The sequence below is a fragment of the Schistocerca gregaria genome, chromosome 2 (genome assembly GCF_023897955.1).
Source record: "Schistocerca gregaria isolate iqSchGreg1 chromosome 2, iqSchGreg1.2, whole genome shotgun sequence".
NCBI classification, from domain to species: Eukaryota; Metazoa; Arthropoda; class Insecta; order Orthoptera; family Acrididae; genus Schistocerca; species Schistocerca gregaria.
In genome coordinates, this window is record NC_064921.1 from 383,916,790 (window position 1) to 383,937,946 (window position 21,157).

Below are 21,157 nucleotides of genomic sequence, written 5' to 3' on the forward strand. Positions count from 1 at the left end.
CAATATTTCAGTTCCCTCCTCAGCTGCGAACCACTCCAAGAAAAACTTGTCTTCTCTTCTCCAGTATTCACACTCCCAGACTTACATGCCCCGGATCTTGAAGAAATTATGGAGATAGTCAAGCAGCTGAAAAATCAAAGCATCAGGGGAATATGGGATCATTGCTGAGTTCTGCAAACTAAACGATCCTATACTTATGCAGAAATTACAGCATATAATGTCAGACATATGGATAACAGAGCAGATACCAGAGGACTGGAAATGCGCTCTAATTCACCCGCTACACAAAAAGGGCGACAAGACAGACACGAACAATTACAGAGGAATTTCCCTGCTCCCAGTCACTTACAAAATCCTTTCCAAAGCGCTTTTAAACAGGATAGAATCCCAAGCAGATACACTAATTGGTGAATACCAGGCCGGATTCAGAAAAGGACGCTCATGTGTGGAACAGATCTGGTGCTTAAAGACAATATTGCAAATGAGGAAATGCAGAAACACAGTAGTTACATTCATCGACCTTAGGAAAGCATATGATTCAGTGGACCTTGGAGCCCTGTTTAAAATCATGGAAGAATTTGGGATCGACCGAAAGACACGAAAAATCACAGAACAGACACTTACAGGAACAACGGCCAAAGTGAAATTCATGGTCGAAGTATCAGAACCCTTCGAAATCAAATCTGGAGTCCGACAGGGGGGACGGACTATTCCCAATCCTTTTCAATATTGTTCTAGAAAAGATAATCAGGGAATGGGAACCTCACGTAAAGGGTATCCAAACTGGTATAAAGTAAGAGAACCGAATTAAAGTCAAGTGCCTAGCTTTCGCTGACGATATTGCAATTATCACCAATAACAGAACAGAAGAGATTCACGCAGTGGAAAAACTACATGCAATTTCCCAAAAAACCGGACTGCAGATATCTTATGAAAAAACCCAATATATGGAAAGGCAGCTAGAAAATAAATCCCCTTTAATAACAAAATATGGTAAAATTGCACAAGTCTGGCATTTTAAATACCTCGGTGAAACTATACAGTCCTCAGGATTAAACCGAATTGCCAATGAACAAAGAATCACCAAGCTCCAGAAGGCCTACAAGCTAACATGGACGCATTACAACAAGAAGTGCATTTCGACAGACGCAAAATTAAGGCACTATACAACAGTGATTCTTCCAGAAGCAATGTATGCAGCTGAATCAATGGTGATTGATGGTCATTCAAAAATTAAGGAAACAGAAAAGCAAGAAAGAAAAATTCTCAGGAATATTTACGGTCGAATCAACAGAAATGGCATTTGGATGAAGAAACCACAAAACGAACTCTATAGAAAGATCAACATAGTAACAGATGAAATCAGAAAGCGCCGAGCCAAATTTTATACACACATCTATAGGATGGAAGACTAGAGAACAGCAAAGAAATTATTCAATATTATAACAAGGAGTAAATGTGGCACAGAATGGCTGAAAGAAGTCCAGAGGGATTTACAGCAGATCAACATAAAAATTCTCGAAGATTGCACCGAGTGCCGGCATAAAATCACAAGTGTGAAGTTTGGGGAAAGAACATCGCGTCAGCCTGGTACAAAATGGACAGAGGAACGGAAGAAGGAGCATTCTGAGAGTATGAGGTGGTTTTGGGAAGCAAAGAAGAAAAACATCCGAAGATGAAATTATGAATTCCAGTTCAATCGCTCTACTAAAGGGGAACAAACGTTAATAATAATAATAATAATAATAATAATAATAATCCCTGTGGAGGCCTGGGAAAGGAATAGGCCTCCGGTATGTTCTGCCAGTCGTAAAAGGTGACGAAAAGAACAAACCACTAATAGGGCTAACCCCCCTTTTAGTGTGATTAGTTGGTTCAGGACACAACTAAAGAAGCCTCGGACAAGCGTCGTTATGGTTGGGGACGACGCTTGGACCCTATGCCCGCCCACAATGGTAACGACAGTGCTAGCCAACTGGAAAACGATTTAAATCCTGATAGAGGTGTTTTGCAGGATATGCTTCCTGCAACCACCCTAGAAGGAAAACAAAGGCAGAGGATGAGATGGTCAGATGAAGTTAATCGACACCTCATGTCCTGTTATTACCAAGCAACAAATCTAGGAACCAACACAACTGGAAACAGGTCACACGTATACACAACATTTATTACCAGATACCCAGAATTAAAATTTTTAACAGAACACCGACTAGCTGATCAGATCCGTTTAATAATCAAAAATAACAGGATACCCCAGTCAGAATTAGAAAGCATCTAACAACAAGTACAACAAATCCTGGAACAAAATAATGTGCAATCAGAAGAAGAAGAAAATACAGTAATGCACTCACACATCCCAGAGCAAACAAACAAAGAACAACACGCATCAATTAAACAGTCAGAGGAAAACGAAATCTAAAGACTGCCACCAGAACAAGTACAAATAGAACACGACGTGACACATGTTAGATACAGAAGAAAAATTTCAGCTGACATATATAGAATACAAATACAGACATTAGACCATTCTTTCATAGACCGCCAAATAACCCATAAGTCGAAACAACAATAAAAACTATCAACACAATCATACACAACAAAATAAATGAAAACACAACTATGGAAGAGTTACAACTACTGGTTTATATAGGTGCACTCACTACACTAAGTATACACACTAGGCAGAGATTAGAACCAACCAACACACAGAAGAAACCCACAAAACCAGCATGGCAACACAGGCTACAGATCAGAATAGAAAAACTGAGAAAAGACATTGGACAGCTAACACAATTTATAAGACTTCAAATGTCAGAAAAAAAACGAAAATGGTTAGGTAAAATCTCACAACAAGAAGTGATAGAGCAATTAGATGAAAAGAAGCATAAAGTACAAGCATTGGCCAAACGACTTAGAAGATACAAAAAAAAGTGAAAATAGAAGGAAACAAAACCAAACATTCAACACAAACCAAAAGAAATTTTATCAGACAATAGATAACACACACATTAAAATAGACAATCCACCAAACATAACAGACATGGAACACTTCTGGAGCAACATATGGTCAAACCCGGTACAACAAATAACAGGCATGCACGGTGGATAGAAGCAGAAACAGGCACATACAAGATGATACCACCATGGCCTGAAGTGATAATTTTGCAACATGAAGTCACCAAAGCAATTAATTCTACTCACAATTGGAAAGCCCCTGGAAAAGATAAAATAGCAAATTTCTGGCTAAAGAAGTTCACCTCAACACATTCACGTCCAACTAAATTATTTAACAGTTACATTGCAGACCCAAACACATTCCCTGATACACTTACACATAGAATAACTTATATGAAACCTAAAGATCAAGGAGACACAGCAAACCCAGCTAAATACCGCCCCATAACAATATACAAAATATTAACTTCAGTCATTTCACAGAAATTAATGACACATACAGCAGCGAACAAAATTATAAATGAGGAACAAAAAGGCTGTTGCAAAGGAGCACAAGGATGTAAAGAGCAACTGATAATAGATTCAGAGGTAACATATCAAGCTAAAACTAAACAAAGCTCGCTACACTACGCATACATTGATTACTGAAAAGCTTTTGATATGTACCCCACTCATGGTTACTACAAATATTGGAAATATACAAAGTAGATCCTAAATTTATACAGTTCTAAACATAGTAATGAAAAATAGGGAAACCACACTTAATATCCAAACAAATTCAAATAATATCAGATCACAGCCAATACAGATTAAGTGTGGAATACACCAAGGAGACTCATTAAGTCCTTTCTGGTTCTGCCTTGCTCTGAACCCACTATCCAACATGCTAAATAATACAAGTTATGGATACAATATTACTGGAACATACCCACACAAAATCACACATTTGCTATACATGGAAGATCTAAAACTACTGGCAGCAACAAATCAACAACTCAACCAATTACTAAAGATAACAGAAGTATTCAGCAATGAAATAAATATGGCTTTTGGAACAGACAAATGTAAGAAAAATAGCATAGTCAAGGGAAAACACACTAAACAAGATTATTACATATTGGATAACCACAGCGACTGCATAGAAGCGATGGAAAAAACAGATGCATATAAATATCTAGGATACAGAAAAAAATAGGAATAGATAATACAAATATTAAAGAACTAAAAGAAAAATATAGACCAAAACTAACAAAAACACTGAAAACAGAATTGACAGCGAGAAACAAAACAAAAGCTATAAATACTTATGGTATACTAATATTAAACTACTCATTTAGAGTAGTGAAATGGAGTAACACAGACCTAGAAGCACTCAATACACTTCCACGATCACAATGCCACAAATATAGAATACATCACATGCATTCAGCAACAGAAAGATTCACATTAAGCAGAATGGTAGGCGGAAGGGGATTTATCGACATAAAAAATCTACATTATGGACAGGTAGACAATTTAAGAAAATTCTTTCTGGAACGAGCAGAAACTAGCAAAATACACAAAGCAATCACTCATATAAATACATCGGCTACACCACTGCAATTTCATAACCACTTCTACAACCCTTTAGATCACATAACATCAACTGATGCAAAGAAAGTAAATTGGTAAAAGAAAACACTACATGGCAAGCACCCGTATCACCTAACACAGCCACACATCGATCAAGACGCATCCAACACATGGCTAAGAAAAGGCAATATATACAGTGAGACGGAAGGATTCATGATTGCAATACAGGATCAAACAATAAACACCAGATATTACAGCAAGCATATTATTAAAGATCCCAATACCACAACAGTTAAATGCAGACTTTGCAAACAACAAATAGAAGCAGTAGATCATATCACAAGCGGATGTACAATACTAGAAAATACAGAATACCCCAGAAGACATGACAATGTAGCAAAAATAATACATCAACAGCTTGCCTTACAACATAAAATTATAAAACAACACGTTCCCACATACAAGTATGCACCACAAAATGTACTGGAGAATGAGGAATACAAATTATACTGCAACAGAACCATTATAACAGATAAAACAACACCACATAACAAACCTGACATCATACTCACCAATAAAAAGAAGAAATTAACACAACTAATCGAAATATCCATACCCAATATAACAAATATACAAAAGAAAACAGGAGAAAAAATTTAAAAATACATCCAACTGGCTGAGGAAGTCAAGGATATGTGGCACAAGGATAAAGTTGACATTATACCAATTATACTATCAACTACAGGAGTCACACCACACAATACCCACCAGTATATCAATGCAATACAGATACATCCAAACCTATATATACAACTACAGAAATCCGTAATTATTGATACATGTTCAGTTACCCGAAAGTTCCTAAATGCAATACAACATATAGCGTACAGTTAAAAGGAAGTCACTCTTGATCAAGGTCCGCCTCACTTTCTACTTTTGACCAGACATAACGTCTGAGATAAGAAAGAAATAATAATAATAATATCAAAGTGTGTTTTGCATCAAGGCTTATCCTAAATTCCAAATTGACTTCATAATTTTCTTTGTTGTAAGACTGATGCCTGACATAAGACAATACTCTCGCTTGCATCCATTGTGTTTGAGGTGTTTGTCTGGCAGCAAACGCAGGAGAGTATTTCTGGCTCTTGGAGGGAAATAATCGGGGAAATTGGTACTATACTTATGTAACAGTGCCCTCATTTTTATTGTTGCTTCAGCTCATTTCATCATAGATGCTCTAAAAAAATTAACCTGTTCGATTACGAAATGTTATTGCGTTTGACGACGCTCCCAGTGCAGCACATGAAATTGTAAAACATAAAAACAGACGTTAAGCATGTTATAGGACTTTCTAATATGCAGACGGGCGCCAAAGAGAGATGGAGTACTGTGAGGAGGCGAACAACTGCGTTGAGCCTCATAGTGATCAAGAGTATCCTACCTCTCTGTCTACCAAAACTGGAGGACACTGAGAGAAATATAAGCACCAGGCTGCTCTTTCCCACAGTACAGGGAATTGTGTAAGCGGCCAATGAACACAGCTGATAAATTATCGCTTTATATTATCGTATCATTGATATTCCTTGGAAAACTACCCTGCAATCAGCTGTGTATATCTAATAACAGGTTAGCAGCTGTGGTGAGGCGATAAAGTGAGACTCAATAGAAAATTCTCTGGAGATTAACACAGATTAAACGTTTTAGTTCTTTATTCTAATAAGTTGGCAGTTTCAGTGTATCAGGATGTTATTCAGGATACCATAGACAGGCTGTAGTGAATCAGGTCCTCAGAAAAGTGTTGGTTGGTTGGTTGAAGAGGAATAAACCTAATAGCGAGGTCATAGGTGCCGTCGGATTAGGGAAGAATGGGGAAGGAAGTTGGCCGTGCCCTTTCAAAGGAATCATCCTGAGATTTGCCTGACACACGAAACCCTGAATCAGGATAGCCGGACGCGGGTTTGAACAGTCGTCCACCAAATGCGAGTCACTTGTGCTAACCACTGCATCACCTTGCTCGGTCAGGGGAGTTTGATAGGACTGCTATTATTTTCTATATGCATTAAACGATCTGACGAACAGGGTGGGCAGCAATCTGCGGTTGTTTCCTGGTGGTGCTGGGATATACCGGAAGATGTAGATGACTCACTGTAGGATGGTAAAAGACGGCTTATAAAAAATTTATTGTTGGTGTAATTGTGGCAGTTGTTTCTAAATGCAGAAATGTAAATATCTGGACGTAATGTTTCAAAGCGATGTGAAATGGAACGAGCATGTGACGATTTGTGGTAGAGAAGGCGAATGGACGACTTTTGGTTATTGGAAGAAGTTTAGGAAAGTGTGGTTCATCTGTAAATCAGACCGCATATAGGATGGCAATGCTCTAGAGTGCTGCTAGTGCGTTTGAGGTCCATACCAGGTCGGATTAAAGTAAGAGGCGGACTGCTGGAATTGGTACCGGTAGATTCGAACAACAGAAAGTCTAGCGGGGATGCTTCGCAAATTCAAATGGGGATCCCTAGAGGGAAAGCGAAGTTCCTTTCGATGAACGCTAATGAGAAAATTTAGGGCATCGAGATCTGAAGCCGACTACAGAACGGTCCTACTGCCGGTAACATACATCTCGCGTAGATAAGAGAGATTACGACTCATACAGACGAACATAGTCATTATTCCCCAGCTCTTTCTGCGAGAGGAACACGAAAGAAACCGATAACAGCAGTAACTATAATAATTATTATTGTATGATTTAAGTTGCTATATCTCTGCTTTATAAATTTAATTTTATAATGTAAAATTGGTTCTCTACATCGTGTATTACCATTGATGTGGAACCGGTGGGCGTTGAGAAAATTTTACTGCTAACAGGGATACAATAGTGAGCGGTAGGTAAAAATGGTTACTACCTCTGCAATAAATAACGTACGGGACATTCATTCTAACTGATATAAACTGCGTGCTTTTAGCCTAATAAAAACAGTGACGACAGTCCCGAAAACAAATATACCGATCTAACAATAATAAAAGTGTCTTACTCATCCTTTCCGACCTTTTTAGACACATTACAGAGATTGTCAGTTATTCCATTGAAATATGGCTCTGTACGAGATGGGTGTATCAAAATGTGTTAAAGGACGGCAGAACGGAGCTAAAATGCCCCGGGTAAAATTATGTGGTTTTGTAATTCAGTTGTTTGATCAGGTAGGTAGAGTATCTCCTCTCTAGAATATTTTCAGTCCGCAGCGGAGTGTGCACTGATATGAAACTTCCTGTCAGATTAAATTTGTGAGCCAGACAGTGACTCGAACTCCGGACTTTTGCCTTTTGCAGGCAAGTGCTCTACCAACTGAGCTTCCCAAGCATGACTCACGACGCCTCCCCACAGGTTCAATGCTGCCAGTACCTCGTCTCCTACCTTCCAAAGTTCTGCAAGTTTCGCAGAGGAGCCTCTGAGAAGTTTGGAAGTTAGGAGACGAGGAGTTGGCAGGATAGAAGCTGTGAGGACAGGTAATGAGTCGTGGTTGGGTAGCTCAGTCAGCATAAATCCCTTGCCCGCAAAAGGCAAAGGTCCCAGGTTCGAGTCTGGGTTCGACACACAGTTTTAATCTGCCATAAAGTGACCTCTCTGCTTGCGTCTTGCCACAATTTTCCAATCCAGTGAGGAAGATCTCACTGGGAACAAACATTGAGTGAGCTTTCCTCATTTTTACTAAATTTGATATCCAGCACACTACCTGTATCCACATGTCCTCGACAAGGATGATCGCTGGACTGAGTGAAAGCGGGTTAAATTACAAACGCATGCATGTGCGTAAATCCTGGGGCATTTCATTGGTGTAAAATTTCGTCTCACCTGGCTCCGTATTGAAGATGGTTCTGGGCACCACTTAAGGATTCTTGTTGTGGAGTGGTCAGTTCCCACTTCATGTTTCTCGCTCTCGTTGCTTGGAGGTAAGTCACATTGTATTTCCGACAGAAATGACGGGTCGCTGAGGCGTAGAGTCGCGGTAGAATCGCTGTGCTATCAGTAGTATGCCATTCCGTTTCTCTTCACGCTTAAAGCGTGATTTTAGGCATGTCGCTGCTCACGCTTTTCAGTTAAGAAACTTCTGTAACTTATAAAGTAATTTGTGAGGAGCGCGATGGCTTTCTCGTGGGTGTTAATTTTGCTAACGTCTCACTAAAATGAAATGGGGCGCAACTTGTTCTTCACCTTATTTGATTTACTTAACTCATTTAGTTCCTGATAATGTTCATGCTTCGTTTGCTGGGGTGCAGGAGACTCTTTTGATAACTCAACTCTGGATCGAAAACTGTGAATGTTAATTACGGTAATTTTGTGAATGTCTGAGACATTACGTGTGAGCGTGTGCGTGCTTATGTTGTGCTCCTGAGCCATCGTACACCCTGTTGAATAACTACAAGGAATACAGTTTGTCCTTCACAGAACCACAGTGCTGGATTTTTCGTACGTGTTCTATGTTTAAGTTCACTCACGAGTGTGCTCCGTTTTGTGAGTAAATACGTGATGTTCACCGATTGAAGTAGTTAAACTTATACCCAATGTGCAAATCAGCACGTAGTCTTGTGTCCTGTAGTCGGTAATCTCGCGCACTCAGCAAGTTAAAGTTACTAGTAGAGAATTAATAAAGTTCAATACTTGATCAGTCGATCTGATAAATGTCGCTCGTTTCTCTTTGTCGTAAAAACCAGGGATAAATTTCGCTTAATGTTTCACGGAGTTTTGACGAGTTAATACCAAGGCGTAGTCAGATAATGTTAGGTACTGTATTTGTTCACCACAACGTGACAACGAAAAGTCCATATTACAGGTTGAAATTTGGACCCACCAAAGAACTGCTGTTACATATTTTTTTAGATAGACAAGACTATTGTCTGGTGATGCCGAGAAGAATCTTTCAAACACCACAGATCTCCAGAGAGGCGTTACGTGCTATAAAATGTATAATTTTGTCTTAGAAAATTAATGTAACTTCTGTGTTACAATGATTATAGCGGTGGAGTCCCAGTGTCATAAGATTAACGTATTTCTCTAATTTTTAGTGTCTACAAAAGAGGTCTTAATTTTAACAGCTCTTAATACCTTAGATGATATGTCATAGGGTACGTCCTAACATCATGTCGGACCTCCTTTTGCCCGGCGTACTGGAGCAAGTCGACGTGGCATGGACTCAATAGGTCGTTGGAAGTCCTCTGCAGAAATATTGAGCCATATTGCCTTTGAAGCCGTCTGAAATTGCAACAGTGTTGCCAGTGCAGGATTATGTGCAGGAACTTCTCTCCTCTATATCCCATAATGTTCAGAGTGACTCATAATGTGTGATATGGACGGCCAATCATTCGCTCCAATTGCCCAAAATGTTCTTTGAACCACTCACGACTAAATGCGGCTCGGTGACAGGACACGTTGTCGTCCATAAGAATTCCGTTGTTTGGGTATACGAAGTCCATGGATAACTACAATTGGTCTCCAAGTAGCCGAATATAGCCATTCCCAGTCAATGATCGGTTAAGTGGGGCCAGTGGACCTAGTCCATTCCATGTAACACAGCCCACACCATTATGGAGCACGAACCCTACTACGGACTCTTTCCAACTGAAATAGGGACTCATCTGACCGGGCCATGGTTTCCAGGTGTTTAGGGACCAGCCGATATGGTTACGAACCCAGGAGAGGCGCTGCGGACAAAGTCGTACTGTTAGCTGATGATGACGATGCCTAATGGCTGAGGGCCCCAAAGAGCAAAGTCAAAAGCGCCCTTCGTGCTGTTACCAAAGACACTCGCAAACACCACTGCTCTCTCTTGTAAAATGAAGTCCATCGGCCACTGCATTATCTGTTGTGAGGTAATGCCTGAAATGTGGTATCCTCGTCACACTTTTGACAATTCGGATCTCTGAATAATGATTTCCCTAACTTTTTCGGAAATGGAAAGCCCAGTGTGTCTAGCTTCAACTACCATTCCGCATTGAAAGTCTGCTAATTCCTGTCGTGCGTAACATGAATTACCTTAGTACAAATGACACATGCGCCAATACACTGCCCTTTTGTACCATGTGTATGCAATACTACAGTCACCTGTACATGTGCATACTGCTATCCCATAACTAATGTGATCTCAGTGTACGTTTGTATGTGTATCTGAAATAGTGAGTGTTCTCGATCAGTTACCCTTGCGTAAACGGTTACTCTGTTCTTCAAATTCGTCTGAGGTATTTTCGGTTAGTACTCTAGGTTGCGCAATACGCGTAGACGTAAGACGTCCTAGATGTTTTTTGAAATCAGTGCGAAGAGAATTTTAGAGCACCGAGTAATGACCATGAAAGCAAAGCAAAGGAGGTTTCAAAAATGGGGATTTCCTGCTAGTGAACGGTGGGCACTCAAGCGATAGGAAAACACAAGCACTATCTCCGAACTTACCAGATGCACAGGCTTCAAGGGCAGGGCCCGACTCCACGAAAGCAGATGGTAGCATTAATGTGGGCCAGGGGCTCCCTCCACTGGCTAAATAGAGTTTGTAATGGCCGCTGAGCATGTAAGCACGAAAACAATTCCAAAAGTAGTCACACAGTCTTTGTCTGTATTTCATGTTGTGGCCTTCCATGATCTTACGCTACAGCAATTTCAGACGATAGACGCTAAGTTAAGAGTGAAGATTCAATCACAAAAGACGGAAATTGATGCAGAAACTGAAGAAAATCAGCAAAGAAATGGATAGGTTTGCACAGAATAAGAAGCGAATAAACAAAAGGGTGAAGACGGGAGGAAAGTAGAAATTTCATTCTATAATCAGGAGACGGTTAATGCTGAACACAGCTCATATGCTACATTGTCAACCCTGTTTGTGATTTACTTGAGGAAACAGCTGTTCAGGAGTAGGCTATTGTGTACCTGCTGCCAACACAGTGAACGTTAAACCAAAGCTGAAAGAGGAATGTGAGTTAGAAATACCTGCGGTAAATAGAAATGATTTGTAAGGTAACGCAATTGACGACTAATAGAGTGAACCAGATGTGATACTTGCGGGTACATTAGTCAGAATGAGGTACTAATAGATGAGCCAGTGTATAAAGTTTCAGAGAGAGGTCGCCGCGCGACTGCTGTGGCTCCATGTTTTAAGAATGTGTTTGTTTCTGTGGATAGTGTGTCGACGAGGTGTTCCGGTTTGAGCAGATTTTCGATACAGATATTAACCTGCATGGTCAACTTTGCCATGTGATATGATTTTTGATTCATCCTCTGTTTGATAGATCGTTCACGTGTTAAGATTTCCATGCGTAATGTTTGAATCGATTTTGCATTTGTTAAGATTTCATGTTTATTAATGACGCAGCTGTGAAGTGGCTGGACATCTCCCCATACGTGTGAATAAGTTTTTAATAAGAGATTCATTGTATATTCCGTGAAAAAGATTCCCTGCATACTAATGATTCAGAAAACGAGTATTTATATAATTTACCATATGTGCGGCAGAATGTAATAATGGAGTTCGGACTTTTGAAGACGAATATTGACTGTGGAGTGAACAGTAACATCTCTGTGAAAGAGTCAAATATTTTGTCTACATGCTCTATGCACATTTCTTCTTCAGGTGTATTGTCTATCTTCGTGTGTAGTGATGAGTCACCACAACTGCTTCCTCGCATGCTTGGGATGAATATTTGGGTTCACTGGTTCTGGATGTTGTATGATGCAGTGAGCTGATACAAGATGAGGAGTTTTTCTGTTGGTTCTGAGACTATAATAGTCTCAAGGGATATTTCTTAGTAGTGGAGTAGCGAGGTTTGTTCGAAGTGTCGTATAGATGCGCCCTGACATTCACATTTCCGAATTTTCTTTTCTGGTTGCATAATTACGTGTGAAGTTATGGTTCTGCCTTTGTATTTTGAGACTTCAATCTTGATCTTTAGTACTGCTTATCTCTTGGTTTACATGTACTCGTAAATGTTGAGAATGAGTAGAGCTCTTGGTTACTGATGCACGTCATTAGCACCTCGTGCATAGAAATAAGAAATTTAAATAGTAACGCTAAATCTGCTGCTTGCCAGTACGACTGCGCATACCTCATCATTGTCAGTGGCTGTGGTCAGTGCGACAACAGGCAGCGAACGGCGTATGAGGACTGAACAAGTGAGAACTTGATGCTGCTGTGACGTTTCCATTATTATTCTTGTGCAGTGGCACTAAGAGTGTGGCGGTGAGCGGGCCACAGACCACTGACTGTTGCTAATAAGATGAGTTGTTTACGCTAAGTTATTTAGAAAGATCAGTTTACTGTTCATACTGTCGCAACACGCTCTTCATTGAGTAAGAAAAGGGAGAATTGATCAAGTAGAGGACATTAATAATTGTTAGACATGTTAGAAAATGTCCAACTGTCAGATGATGGGCGATGCTAAGGTTAGCCCAATGAATGGATTATGTTGCTTTTAGCAGTCATTGACATGTTGAGAAAAGTAGCTGTTTCCTGAGAGGTAGGGACTGGCTCTCTACATACTCTGGATTCGAGTGTCCTGTGAACAAGAATTAAAGTATCGTAGTTCATGACACGACAGCGGATTGTTGACTGACAATGCAGATGTTGTGTCGCTATCTACACTGGTGTTCAAAATTAAAGCAACAAACCGAAATTTTCGAAGGTTAAGTTCATTTTGACACAAAATAGTATCAGGTGTTAATAAAGTAGAAACAATATAAAGAATACAGAACGTAAACAACTGCAATATAAATAACAGCATACAAAAATGTTCTTTGTTTTTCCCAACTTAACAGATTTACACACTCATTCCGAAAAGTGCTTAATGCGCTCAGTATGGGGTGTGACCACCTCTGGCAGCTATACAGGTCTGACAAACGACGGGGATGGTATGAACGATGCCATCTATCTCATATTGAGGCAATAACGCCCATTCTTCCTGCAGCGCTGCTCGCAAGTCTTCGAGAGTGGTTGGTGGATGCTGACGTGATGCAACACGTGTGCCTTGTTCATCCCAGACGTGCTCTATGGGATTGTAATCAGGAGAGTGAGCAGGCCACGCCAAGCGTGCAGTACCTTCCCAAGAAATCAACCACATGTGCTCTATGAGGTCGAGCCTTATCTTCCAGCAATACGAAGTCTGGGCCCACAGTACCTCACAAGAGCCTCACATGGAGTCCCAAGATCTCGTTACGATACCTGGCAGTACTTAAAGCAGCGTATCATTTTGTGAATAGGTGTTCAGTGGTCAACATAATCCCTGTCAACACCACTAGGGATCATCCTAGACGTCAGTCTCTTTCCACAAAGTTTGGGTCCCGAAATGGTGTTCCATGTTCCTTCCATATGCGAATCAGTCGAGAATCATTGTCCAGATCATATCGGGACTCATGTTTGGTAAGAAAATTGGCCCACTTTTCGACCATCCAGGTAGCATGTTGATGGCTCCACTCTAGATATTCCCTTCTCTGAATACACATCAGAGATACACAGACAGCAGATCTTTGACAATAAAGACTACTCTGCCGAAGTTTCCTGCACACCGTTTGCCTCGATACCACACGTCCAATGGATGCTGCAAGGTCATAAGCCAGTTGTAGTGCAGTACTAAGGTATTACCATCGTGACCTTACAGCTAAATAACAGTTCTCTCTTGCTGATGCTGTATGTGGTCAGCCTCTCTCTGCCTTCGGATACAGTTTCGGTCTTTATAAACTGCCTCCACAACCGAAATTCAACAGAACAACTCACATGAATCTCTCTGGCCACACCAGTTTGCGACTGTCCTATTTCCATTCTTCCCATAGCCCTTCACCACAGAGTCTGGTAGGAGTCTTCTCTGGGTCTTACTGCACAGTCTGTGGAAGTGTACACAGCGATTGTGGGTGTGGTACTATGCGGCAAGCTCTATGCCGTTCCATAGCTGCCCTGATATCATCTTTGGCGTGGTTTTTCGTTAACGAGAACGCCATCTTCTGATCAGGACACGATCGTACGGACTTCTGTTTGACAGTTTGTACAGTTCTATCGTGATTCTGATAAAGGATGAGGAAATAGTGATTTGTTACTTTAATTTTGGACACCAGTTTAGTTTAAGTAGCTCTCCGTCTTCAGGCCACAAGTGGCCCATTGGGACCATCCGACCGCCGTTTCATCCTCAGTTGTGGTCAGCACACCGCTCTCCCGGTCGTTATGATGGTTTTCTATGACCGGATTAGTTTTAGTAGAGTAATGTGGAAAAGGTACCCATTTCCATCTGAAAATAACGTAATAAAATATAATAAAAAAGATATAATAAAATATAATAAAATTCTCCTCTGGGAAGCTGAAAGAAATAATTTTAATGCGTTATTACCTGCCCGATTAGTTGCGGGAAAACTGTTTTCATTCAATTATAGTTTGAATTTGCCGCGTCAGCGGCTCCCGCGATCATGGCGCAGCACTGCGTCACGGTAAATCCTGATTTCGCTGAAAACGGCTAACAATGTAGAATGAAATACTGGGCAAGGTAGCTACAAATTATTACAAGCATTTTTAACAGTTTCTGTATCCAAAATCAACATAAAATTTAAAGTACACACTCTTTTTTATACATCAGTATCCAATGGCGTCTTTCTCGATCAAATAATAAAAGAAAGCTGACTAAGTGTTAGAGAGAGCGTCACAAGCTCTTACAACATTCACGGATACAAGAAAACAGAGACAGTAATGTCTAAACCTCAACTAGTTACAAACAATTTAATATGCTAATGTATATCTTTGTTATATTTTTAATTACCATTGTCTGCGTAAGTTTCCACATTCGCCGACAACAAACGTTATTTGCAAAATGGGCGTACATGATATTACACAAACATAAAAGAGAAAAATAATTATGTCCTTTTTTACAGAAGCCACATAATCAATAACTATTCATACAGAAATGAAATATAACACAGATAAAGGTTTTTTTTCACATATGTTACACCGGAGGTGGAGGGGAGGGCGAAGGAGCAGATGGACCAAGATAGGATAGGAGGAGGAGATGGACTGACACAGGGGAGGAAAATATTGTCAGATAGAAGAGCTAGGAAACAACAGAGAGAGGAGGAAGAACGTGAATTAATAAAAGATGGGAATAAATATATATCCCAGGTACTCAGTCTAGTTATAAATTTAGACAGTTAGTGTAAGTTATCTTGTGGGATTCGTTTGCATTATCATTTCACCTGTGGCAACGGGTTGTCTGGCTGTTAAAATTGTAGTTGGCAGAGCCTGCCAGATGTGCCACGATACAGGGGCTTACTAGTCTAGTGTGTGTTTCTCAAACATTCACAGTGACAAATTTTCCCTGGTACATATTTATGCCCACTGAGGTAGGTAGCGCTGTGTTTAGCACCCTGAGCCCGAATTAGGGAGAAAAACGATTCAAATCCGCGTCTGACCAGGTTTTCCGTGATATTCCTGAATCCCCGTCCTTCCCTAATCCGACTTGTGACCAGTCTCTAATGACCTTGTTAAACACTAATCTCCTCCCCCTCGATTTAAGCCCCATATCGACCCATAGTTTCTTTATATTTCATCACACATTGAATAAAACTTTACCCTACTATACGCCTGTAAGCAGGAAGGATCAGTGGCCGTCTACATACTATAAAACGATAGGTTACTGCAGAACTTGATAACAGAGATGCGAGCATAGCCATATCGTACTGGAGCATGCAGAGAACACGGTAATTCACACTGCGAGGCTTGACAGCGAAGGGATAACATTGTTCATTGATATTAACTGTTTTATTGGTTTTATACCCAAGCTCCCCTCTCGACATTATCAAGTATGACAGAATTTTAAACCTGATTTCAGTAGTTCCAAAGTAAAGACACCTTTTAATTACAAATTTAAGGTTGTCATTCACTCGACAATTAAACCGACGAATCAAAATCCGGACCTGTGGAGGTAGGCGTGAAACACCGATGTTAGCTCACTACCAAAACACATAGAAATTTGTGGAGAGCCACCCTGTATTTATCGCGAACTGAGTATATTTTCACGTAGACGTGGCCTAGTGGGTTAAAAATGCCTCGGGAAACACGTACATGGGAAAAAATTTGCGAATTTTCTACCTGGAACTATAATTAAATTTCATAAGACTTTCTACTAGTTACACCGCCTTTAAGTACTGCCTTTCTGATTCTTTCTATTAAGAAAGCAAGGCAGAATCCCATTATTTCGAGACTTTCATTAAAGTTCTGTAAATTTCCAACTCCACATCCCATAATTCACAGTCGATCCTATGCTTATGTGGAGCGGAGAAAAGACCAGTTGGGAAATGAGACAACTTTATAAAGCACAAGCTTAGCAAACCTGTACTTCGTGATTTAAGCAACTAACCAATTTAAGGTCCGTGATTTACGCGGGGGTCCGAGATTTTCACGCGGGGGTCCGAGATTTTCACGCGGGGGTCCGAGATTTTCGCGCGGGGGTCCGTGGAAATTTTCCGCGCGGGCGTCCGTGGAAATTTTTCGCGCGGGTGTCCGTGGAAATTTTTCGCGCGGGGGTCCGTGGAAATTTTTCGCGCCGGGGTCCGTGGAAATTTTTCGCGCCGGGGTCCGTGGTATTTTCCGTGCGGTTACCACATTTTCGGTTTGTGGGATTTTCGGTTTGTGGGATTTTCGGTTTGTGGGATTTTCGGTTTGTGGGATTTTCGGTTTGTGGGATTTTCGGTTTGTGGGATTTTCGGTTTGTGGGATTTTCGGTTTGTGGGATTTTCGGTTTGTGGGATTTTCGGTTTGTGGGATTTTCGGTTTGTGGGATTTTCGGTTTGTGGGATTTATCGTGCTGTCGGCGCTTTCCGTGGTAACCAATTTTTTGAGAAAAATGTCTATTTTCGAGATATTGATATGTTTCGAGCTGCCACCGGTTTTCTGTAGGCACCAATTTCCCGAGAAGTCGACTCTTTTGGAGATACAGATATTTTTTTAATAGCCGACACTCTCCGTGGAATCCATTTTTCTTAGATATCGACTTTTTTGAGATGCCGACTTTTTCTAGGCATCGTCTGTTTCAGATATATCTGTATTATGTGTAATTGAAAGGTATTTGCTAAGGTCTGGCCAGGGTAACTCCAGAAAATAGTCGGTTGTTGCCAACCGCAAGGTGGAATGAGTATAATATCTTTGAGTAGTAGGATCTTTGATGGTTAAGGGAGCCTGGCACGTGCAATATAAAACCAGGGAGTCGCAGGTAGGTGCCTGGAGGAAGCAGACGTGTGCAGACTGTTTTAAGGGAGGAGTAGCAGTATGGTTCATGGAGGGAGATGTGTGGTGACATTGTTAAGGTAGGTCGCTGCCCCTGACCAAACTTTATCATGTAAATGAGGGAAGATACATAATTATTTCAAATTGATTTTTGTTACATAATGTTCAGAGTTAGGATTAGTATGTCCAAGGTGTGATGCAGTAAGCATTTTGTAAAATTTTTTGTAAGATTGGTTCGTGTTACAAAAATGTTTGGAACAGTAGGTTTTGTGTATGACTTAAAATTTTAACAATATATATATTGAGATCAAGCGTGTGTTTAAATCTAACACCCTGAATCATAATCCACATCCTTTGTTTGTATTGAATATGAAAATGAGTAGTAACCTAAAGTTACCAACCAGTGAAAGATCCAAGAAAAAATCAGGGCCAAAAGTTAATTTTCCAGTGCGCAAATGACATTGATTGCTGAGTCGAATACATGTTTAATTTCTGGCAAAATGGAGGAGTGCAAGAATCAAGTTCACAGATGGAGTCAGATGCAATTTTGCTGAATAATTAATTTAGAATAATCTTATCACTGATACTTTTACAGAATAAAATGATGCAACTTGGCGACATCCTCTATGGTGACGTTCTTGGATATATTTTCTTAACTGTGGACTTTGTTTTGGAGCATTCTTTTTGACACCACTGTTTTAGCTGTGCGCTGCATCGCTATTTGCGTAATATTGAGTTTGCCGCTACGATTCTGAATATTTATTTATTTATTTATTTATTTATTGCTCTGCTTCTGCTTATACTGATTTTGTGTGTCTATTACAAATATTTTACGTTTTGTGTACAAAATATCGTCTTCTGAGTTACGGCCATTTTGAGATTTTGTCCGCCATATTGTCTACCTCGAGGTATCCAAAACAAATCGGCAGAGTGATAAAGTACAATTACGCAGTTCCTCAAAATCGCGTAAGCAACAACAACCAGACAATGACCTAGTTTTGTCAGATAACCCTCCTACTTCACAAAGTGATCAGAAATTTTACAACAATGCTGCAACAAGTAATGACGCCACTGAGACACATAATTCCGCATCGGTTCCTCTTTTGCCTTCGGATTCTTAGAATGCAGGAAGACAAATACAAACAGTTTCCCATGACTCGTTCATGTTAATTCAACCTTCAGAAAGCCATGTGGTTGATTCCGACAGCCAATTTCTCTTGCAATTTCTTCCAGAGACGGAGAATTTGTTTCATGTGAGAAATCTGAAACAGTTGTTAGCAGCCCACCCCAGTAATATGAGTTGCAAAAATCAAATCCCGAGGTGACATCCGCTACTCTAGCTGAAGATAAATTAGATTGTTTTCTTCGACTACTGAGCGAACGTGGAGCAAAGGGTGATGAACAATTCGGTAAACGTGATGAACAGAACGTAAAACGTAGCGAATACCTCACCGGTTGCATTCAGAAATTAACACAAACCATCGACGCATTTAAAGAAATAAATGACAGTAAATTACAGGATATCATTGAAACGTATAAGCGCGACGTTACTAACCTTAGGGACAGAATCAATGCAGTACTTCCACCAGAATCTATTAAAAAGTTGCAACAAACTTCCGCTGCTCATACTGAGCACATACAGGCCTTAGAATCATGTACCGAATCCCTGACATCTGACGTCACTCAACTTAAAGATCAGTGAACAGGGTGAGCAATTCCACTCACAATTAGAAAACAGAACGGTAAGAATAGCCGCTTTGGAAACTAATGCAGAAAATGAATTAAATCAGACAACCCTAGTTCCCTTTTCAGAAGCAACCGAATACCAAGCTCTGGCTAAATTTAAGAGTAAACAAATTACTATTAATGAACAATAAAAACGAGAACTCAACTCAACTGTTAAGTCACATTCTTCTCAGAGCCACTTTGAGCCTCAACTCAATTACAGGACGACAGTGAGCTTCGAAATTTTGTCCCAGAACAGCAGGAAAATCCGTTTTCCTACCAGCAACAAAGGCCGCCATTCTTATCTTCGCAGGCTCCATTTGCACGAGATTACCCTGTATAAAGTAGTCCTTCCCAGACTATTTTCCTTTGCCCCATGATGCCCCTTCTTTTCCACGCCAAGACAATGTAGTTAACAAACACTTCCTGTCAATCAAGAAATTTAAGACTTTCCGGAATAACCCAAATGATTTGCATCCTCTTGATTGGATTCAGCAATTTACATTCGCTTTTCCTCCAAATTGTCCAGTGGCACATCAGGGAGAACCTGCAATGCGAGTGACATACATTGCACGGCAATGTTTTTTTTTTTTTCAGTCATTCCAACATCAATTTCTTCTTGCTTACTGGAATCCCACATCACAGCATGCTGTGAAAGATCAGTTGGTAAATATAATTTTATAACTCACAATTTGGCAATTTGACACAATATTTTGACCACATGATTCAAGACAATCAACATTTAAGTGAACCTTACAGCCCTTCCGGTCTCATTCAGCTTTGTATTTCAAAATTACCTAGATCATTGAGAGTTCCATTGCTGGTAGGAAATCGCACAGAAAACTTGAACACTTTCGTGATGTTTTACAGCTTCTTGAATTGTGTGAAACACAAAATCCACGATATAGTCAACACTCTTTCCCGGAATAACAAAAGAATAGAGACAACCGTTTCCGTACTAACGGCAGGCAGTTCCCGAATAATAGACCTCAATATGGAAATGCAGGACGCTTTCTTCCACAACCCCAGTATCAGCAGAATGTTGTGAATGCCTACCCATTTAGGAATCAAAATTATCATCCCCTTCCATCAATGCCGTTCCGAAATGGTTAATATGGCAATACCCCACAAAATAATCGGTGGTACATTAACAAGCAGAGAAAGTGGGAGAATCAGCGGAATAATTCCAACACTTCTTTTGCACAAAGAAACCAAATGTGGCACCATAATCGCCTTCAACCATACGGAACCAATGATTACTACCAACGACGACAAACCTTTGATCGCCAACCTACTCATCAGTACAGTCAACAGAATTTTTCAAATCGTAATGATAATTATCCAACTCATAACCAGAGACAAAACAATGACAGCCAACAGAATTACGGCAACGACAGGCGAGTACCATTTCATCAACCCGATTCCCGGTTCCACCCCATACATGATTTCAATAATTCATCAGATAGAACAGTACAGTTAGTAGAAGTTCGTCCACCAAGTCCACGAAACAATGGAGATCATCAGCGTGAAACAGAACACCAACAATAGCAACTAACTACTCCGCCTACCGCGTGCCATGATTCTTCTGAAAATTTTACATCACACGTTATCCGTTGTGACGATATACGATAGGACCTTCTGCTGGAAAAATCGAACTACAACACACTGTTCAC

The 21,157-nt window shown here is 40.3% G+C and overlaps 1 protein-coding gene across 1 annotated transcript in view; it reads right to left on the reverse strand.

Moving 5' to 3' along the window:
* Positions 1 to 19,701: 19,701 nt before the first annotated feature.
* LOC126335789 (esterase FE4-like) overlaps positions 19,702 to 21,157 on the reverse strand; it is a 71,579-nt gene continuing 70,123 nt past the window's right edge. Inside the window, exon 8 of the mRNA XM_049999252.1 lies at positions 19,702 to 19,784. Within this exon, the coding sequence (XP_049855209.1) occupies positions 19,702 to 19,784 (83 nt within the window). The remainder of the gene's footprint in view (positions 19,785 to 21,157) is intronic.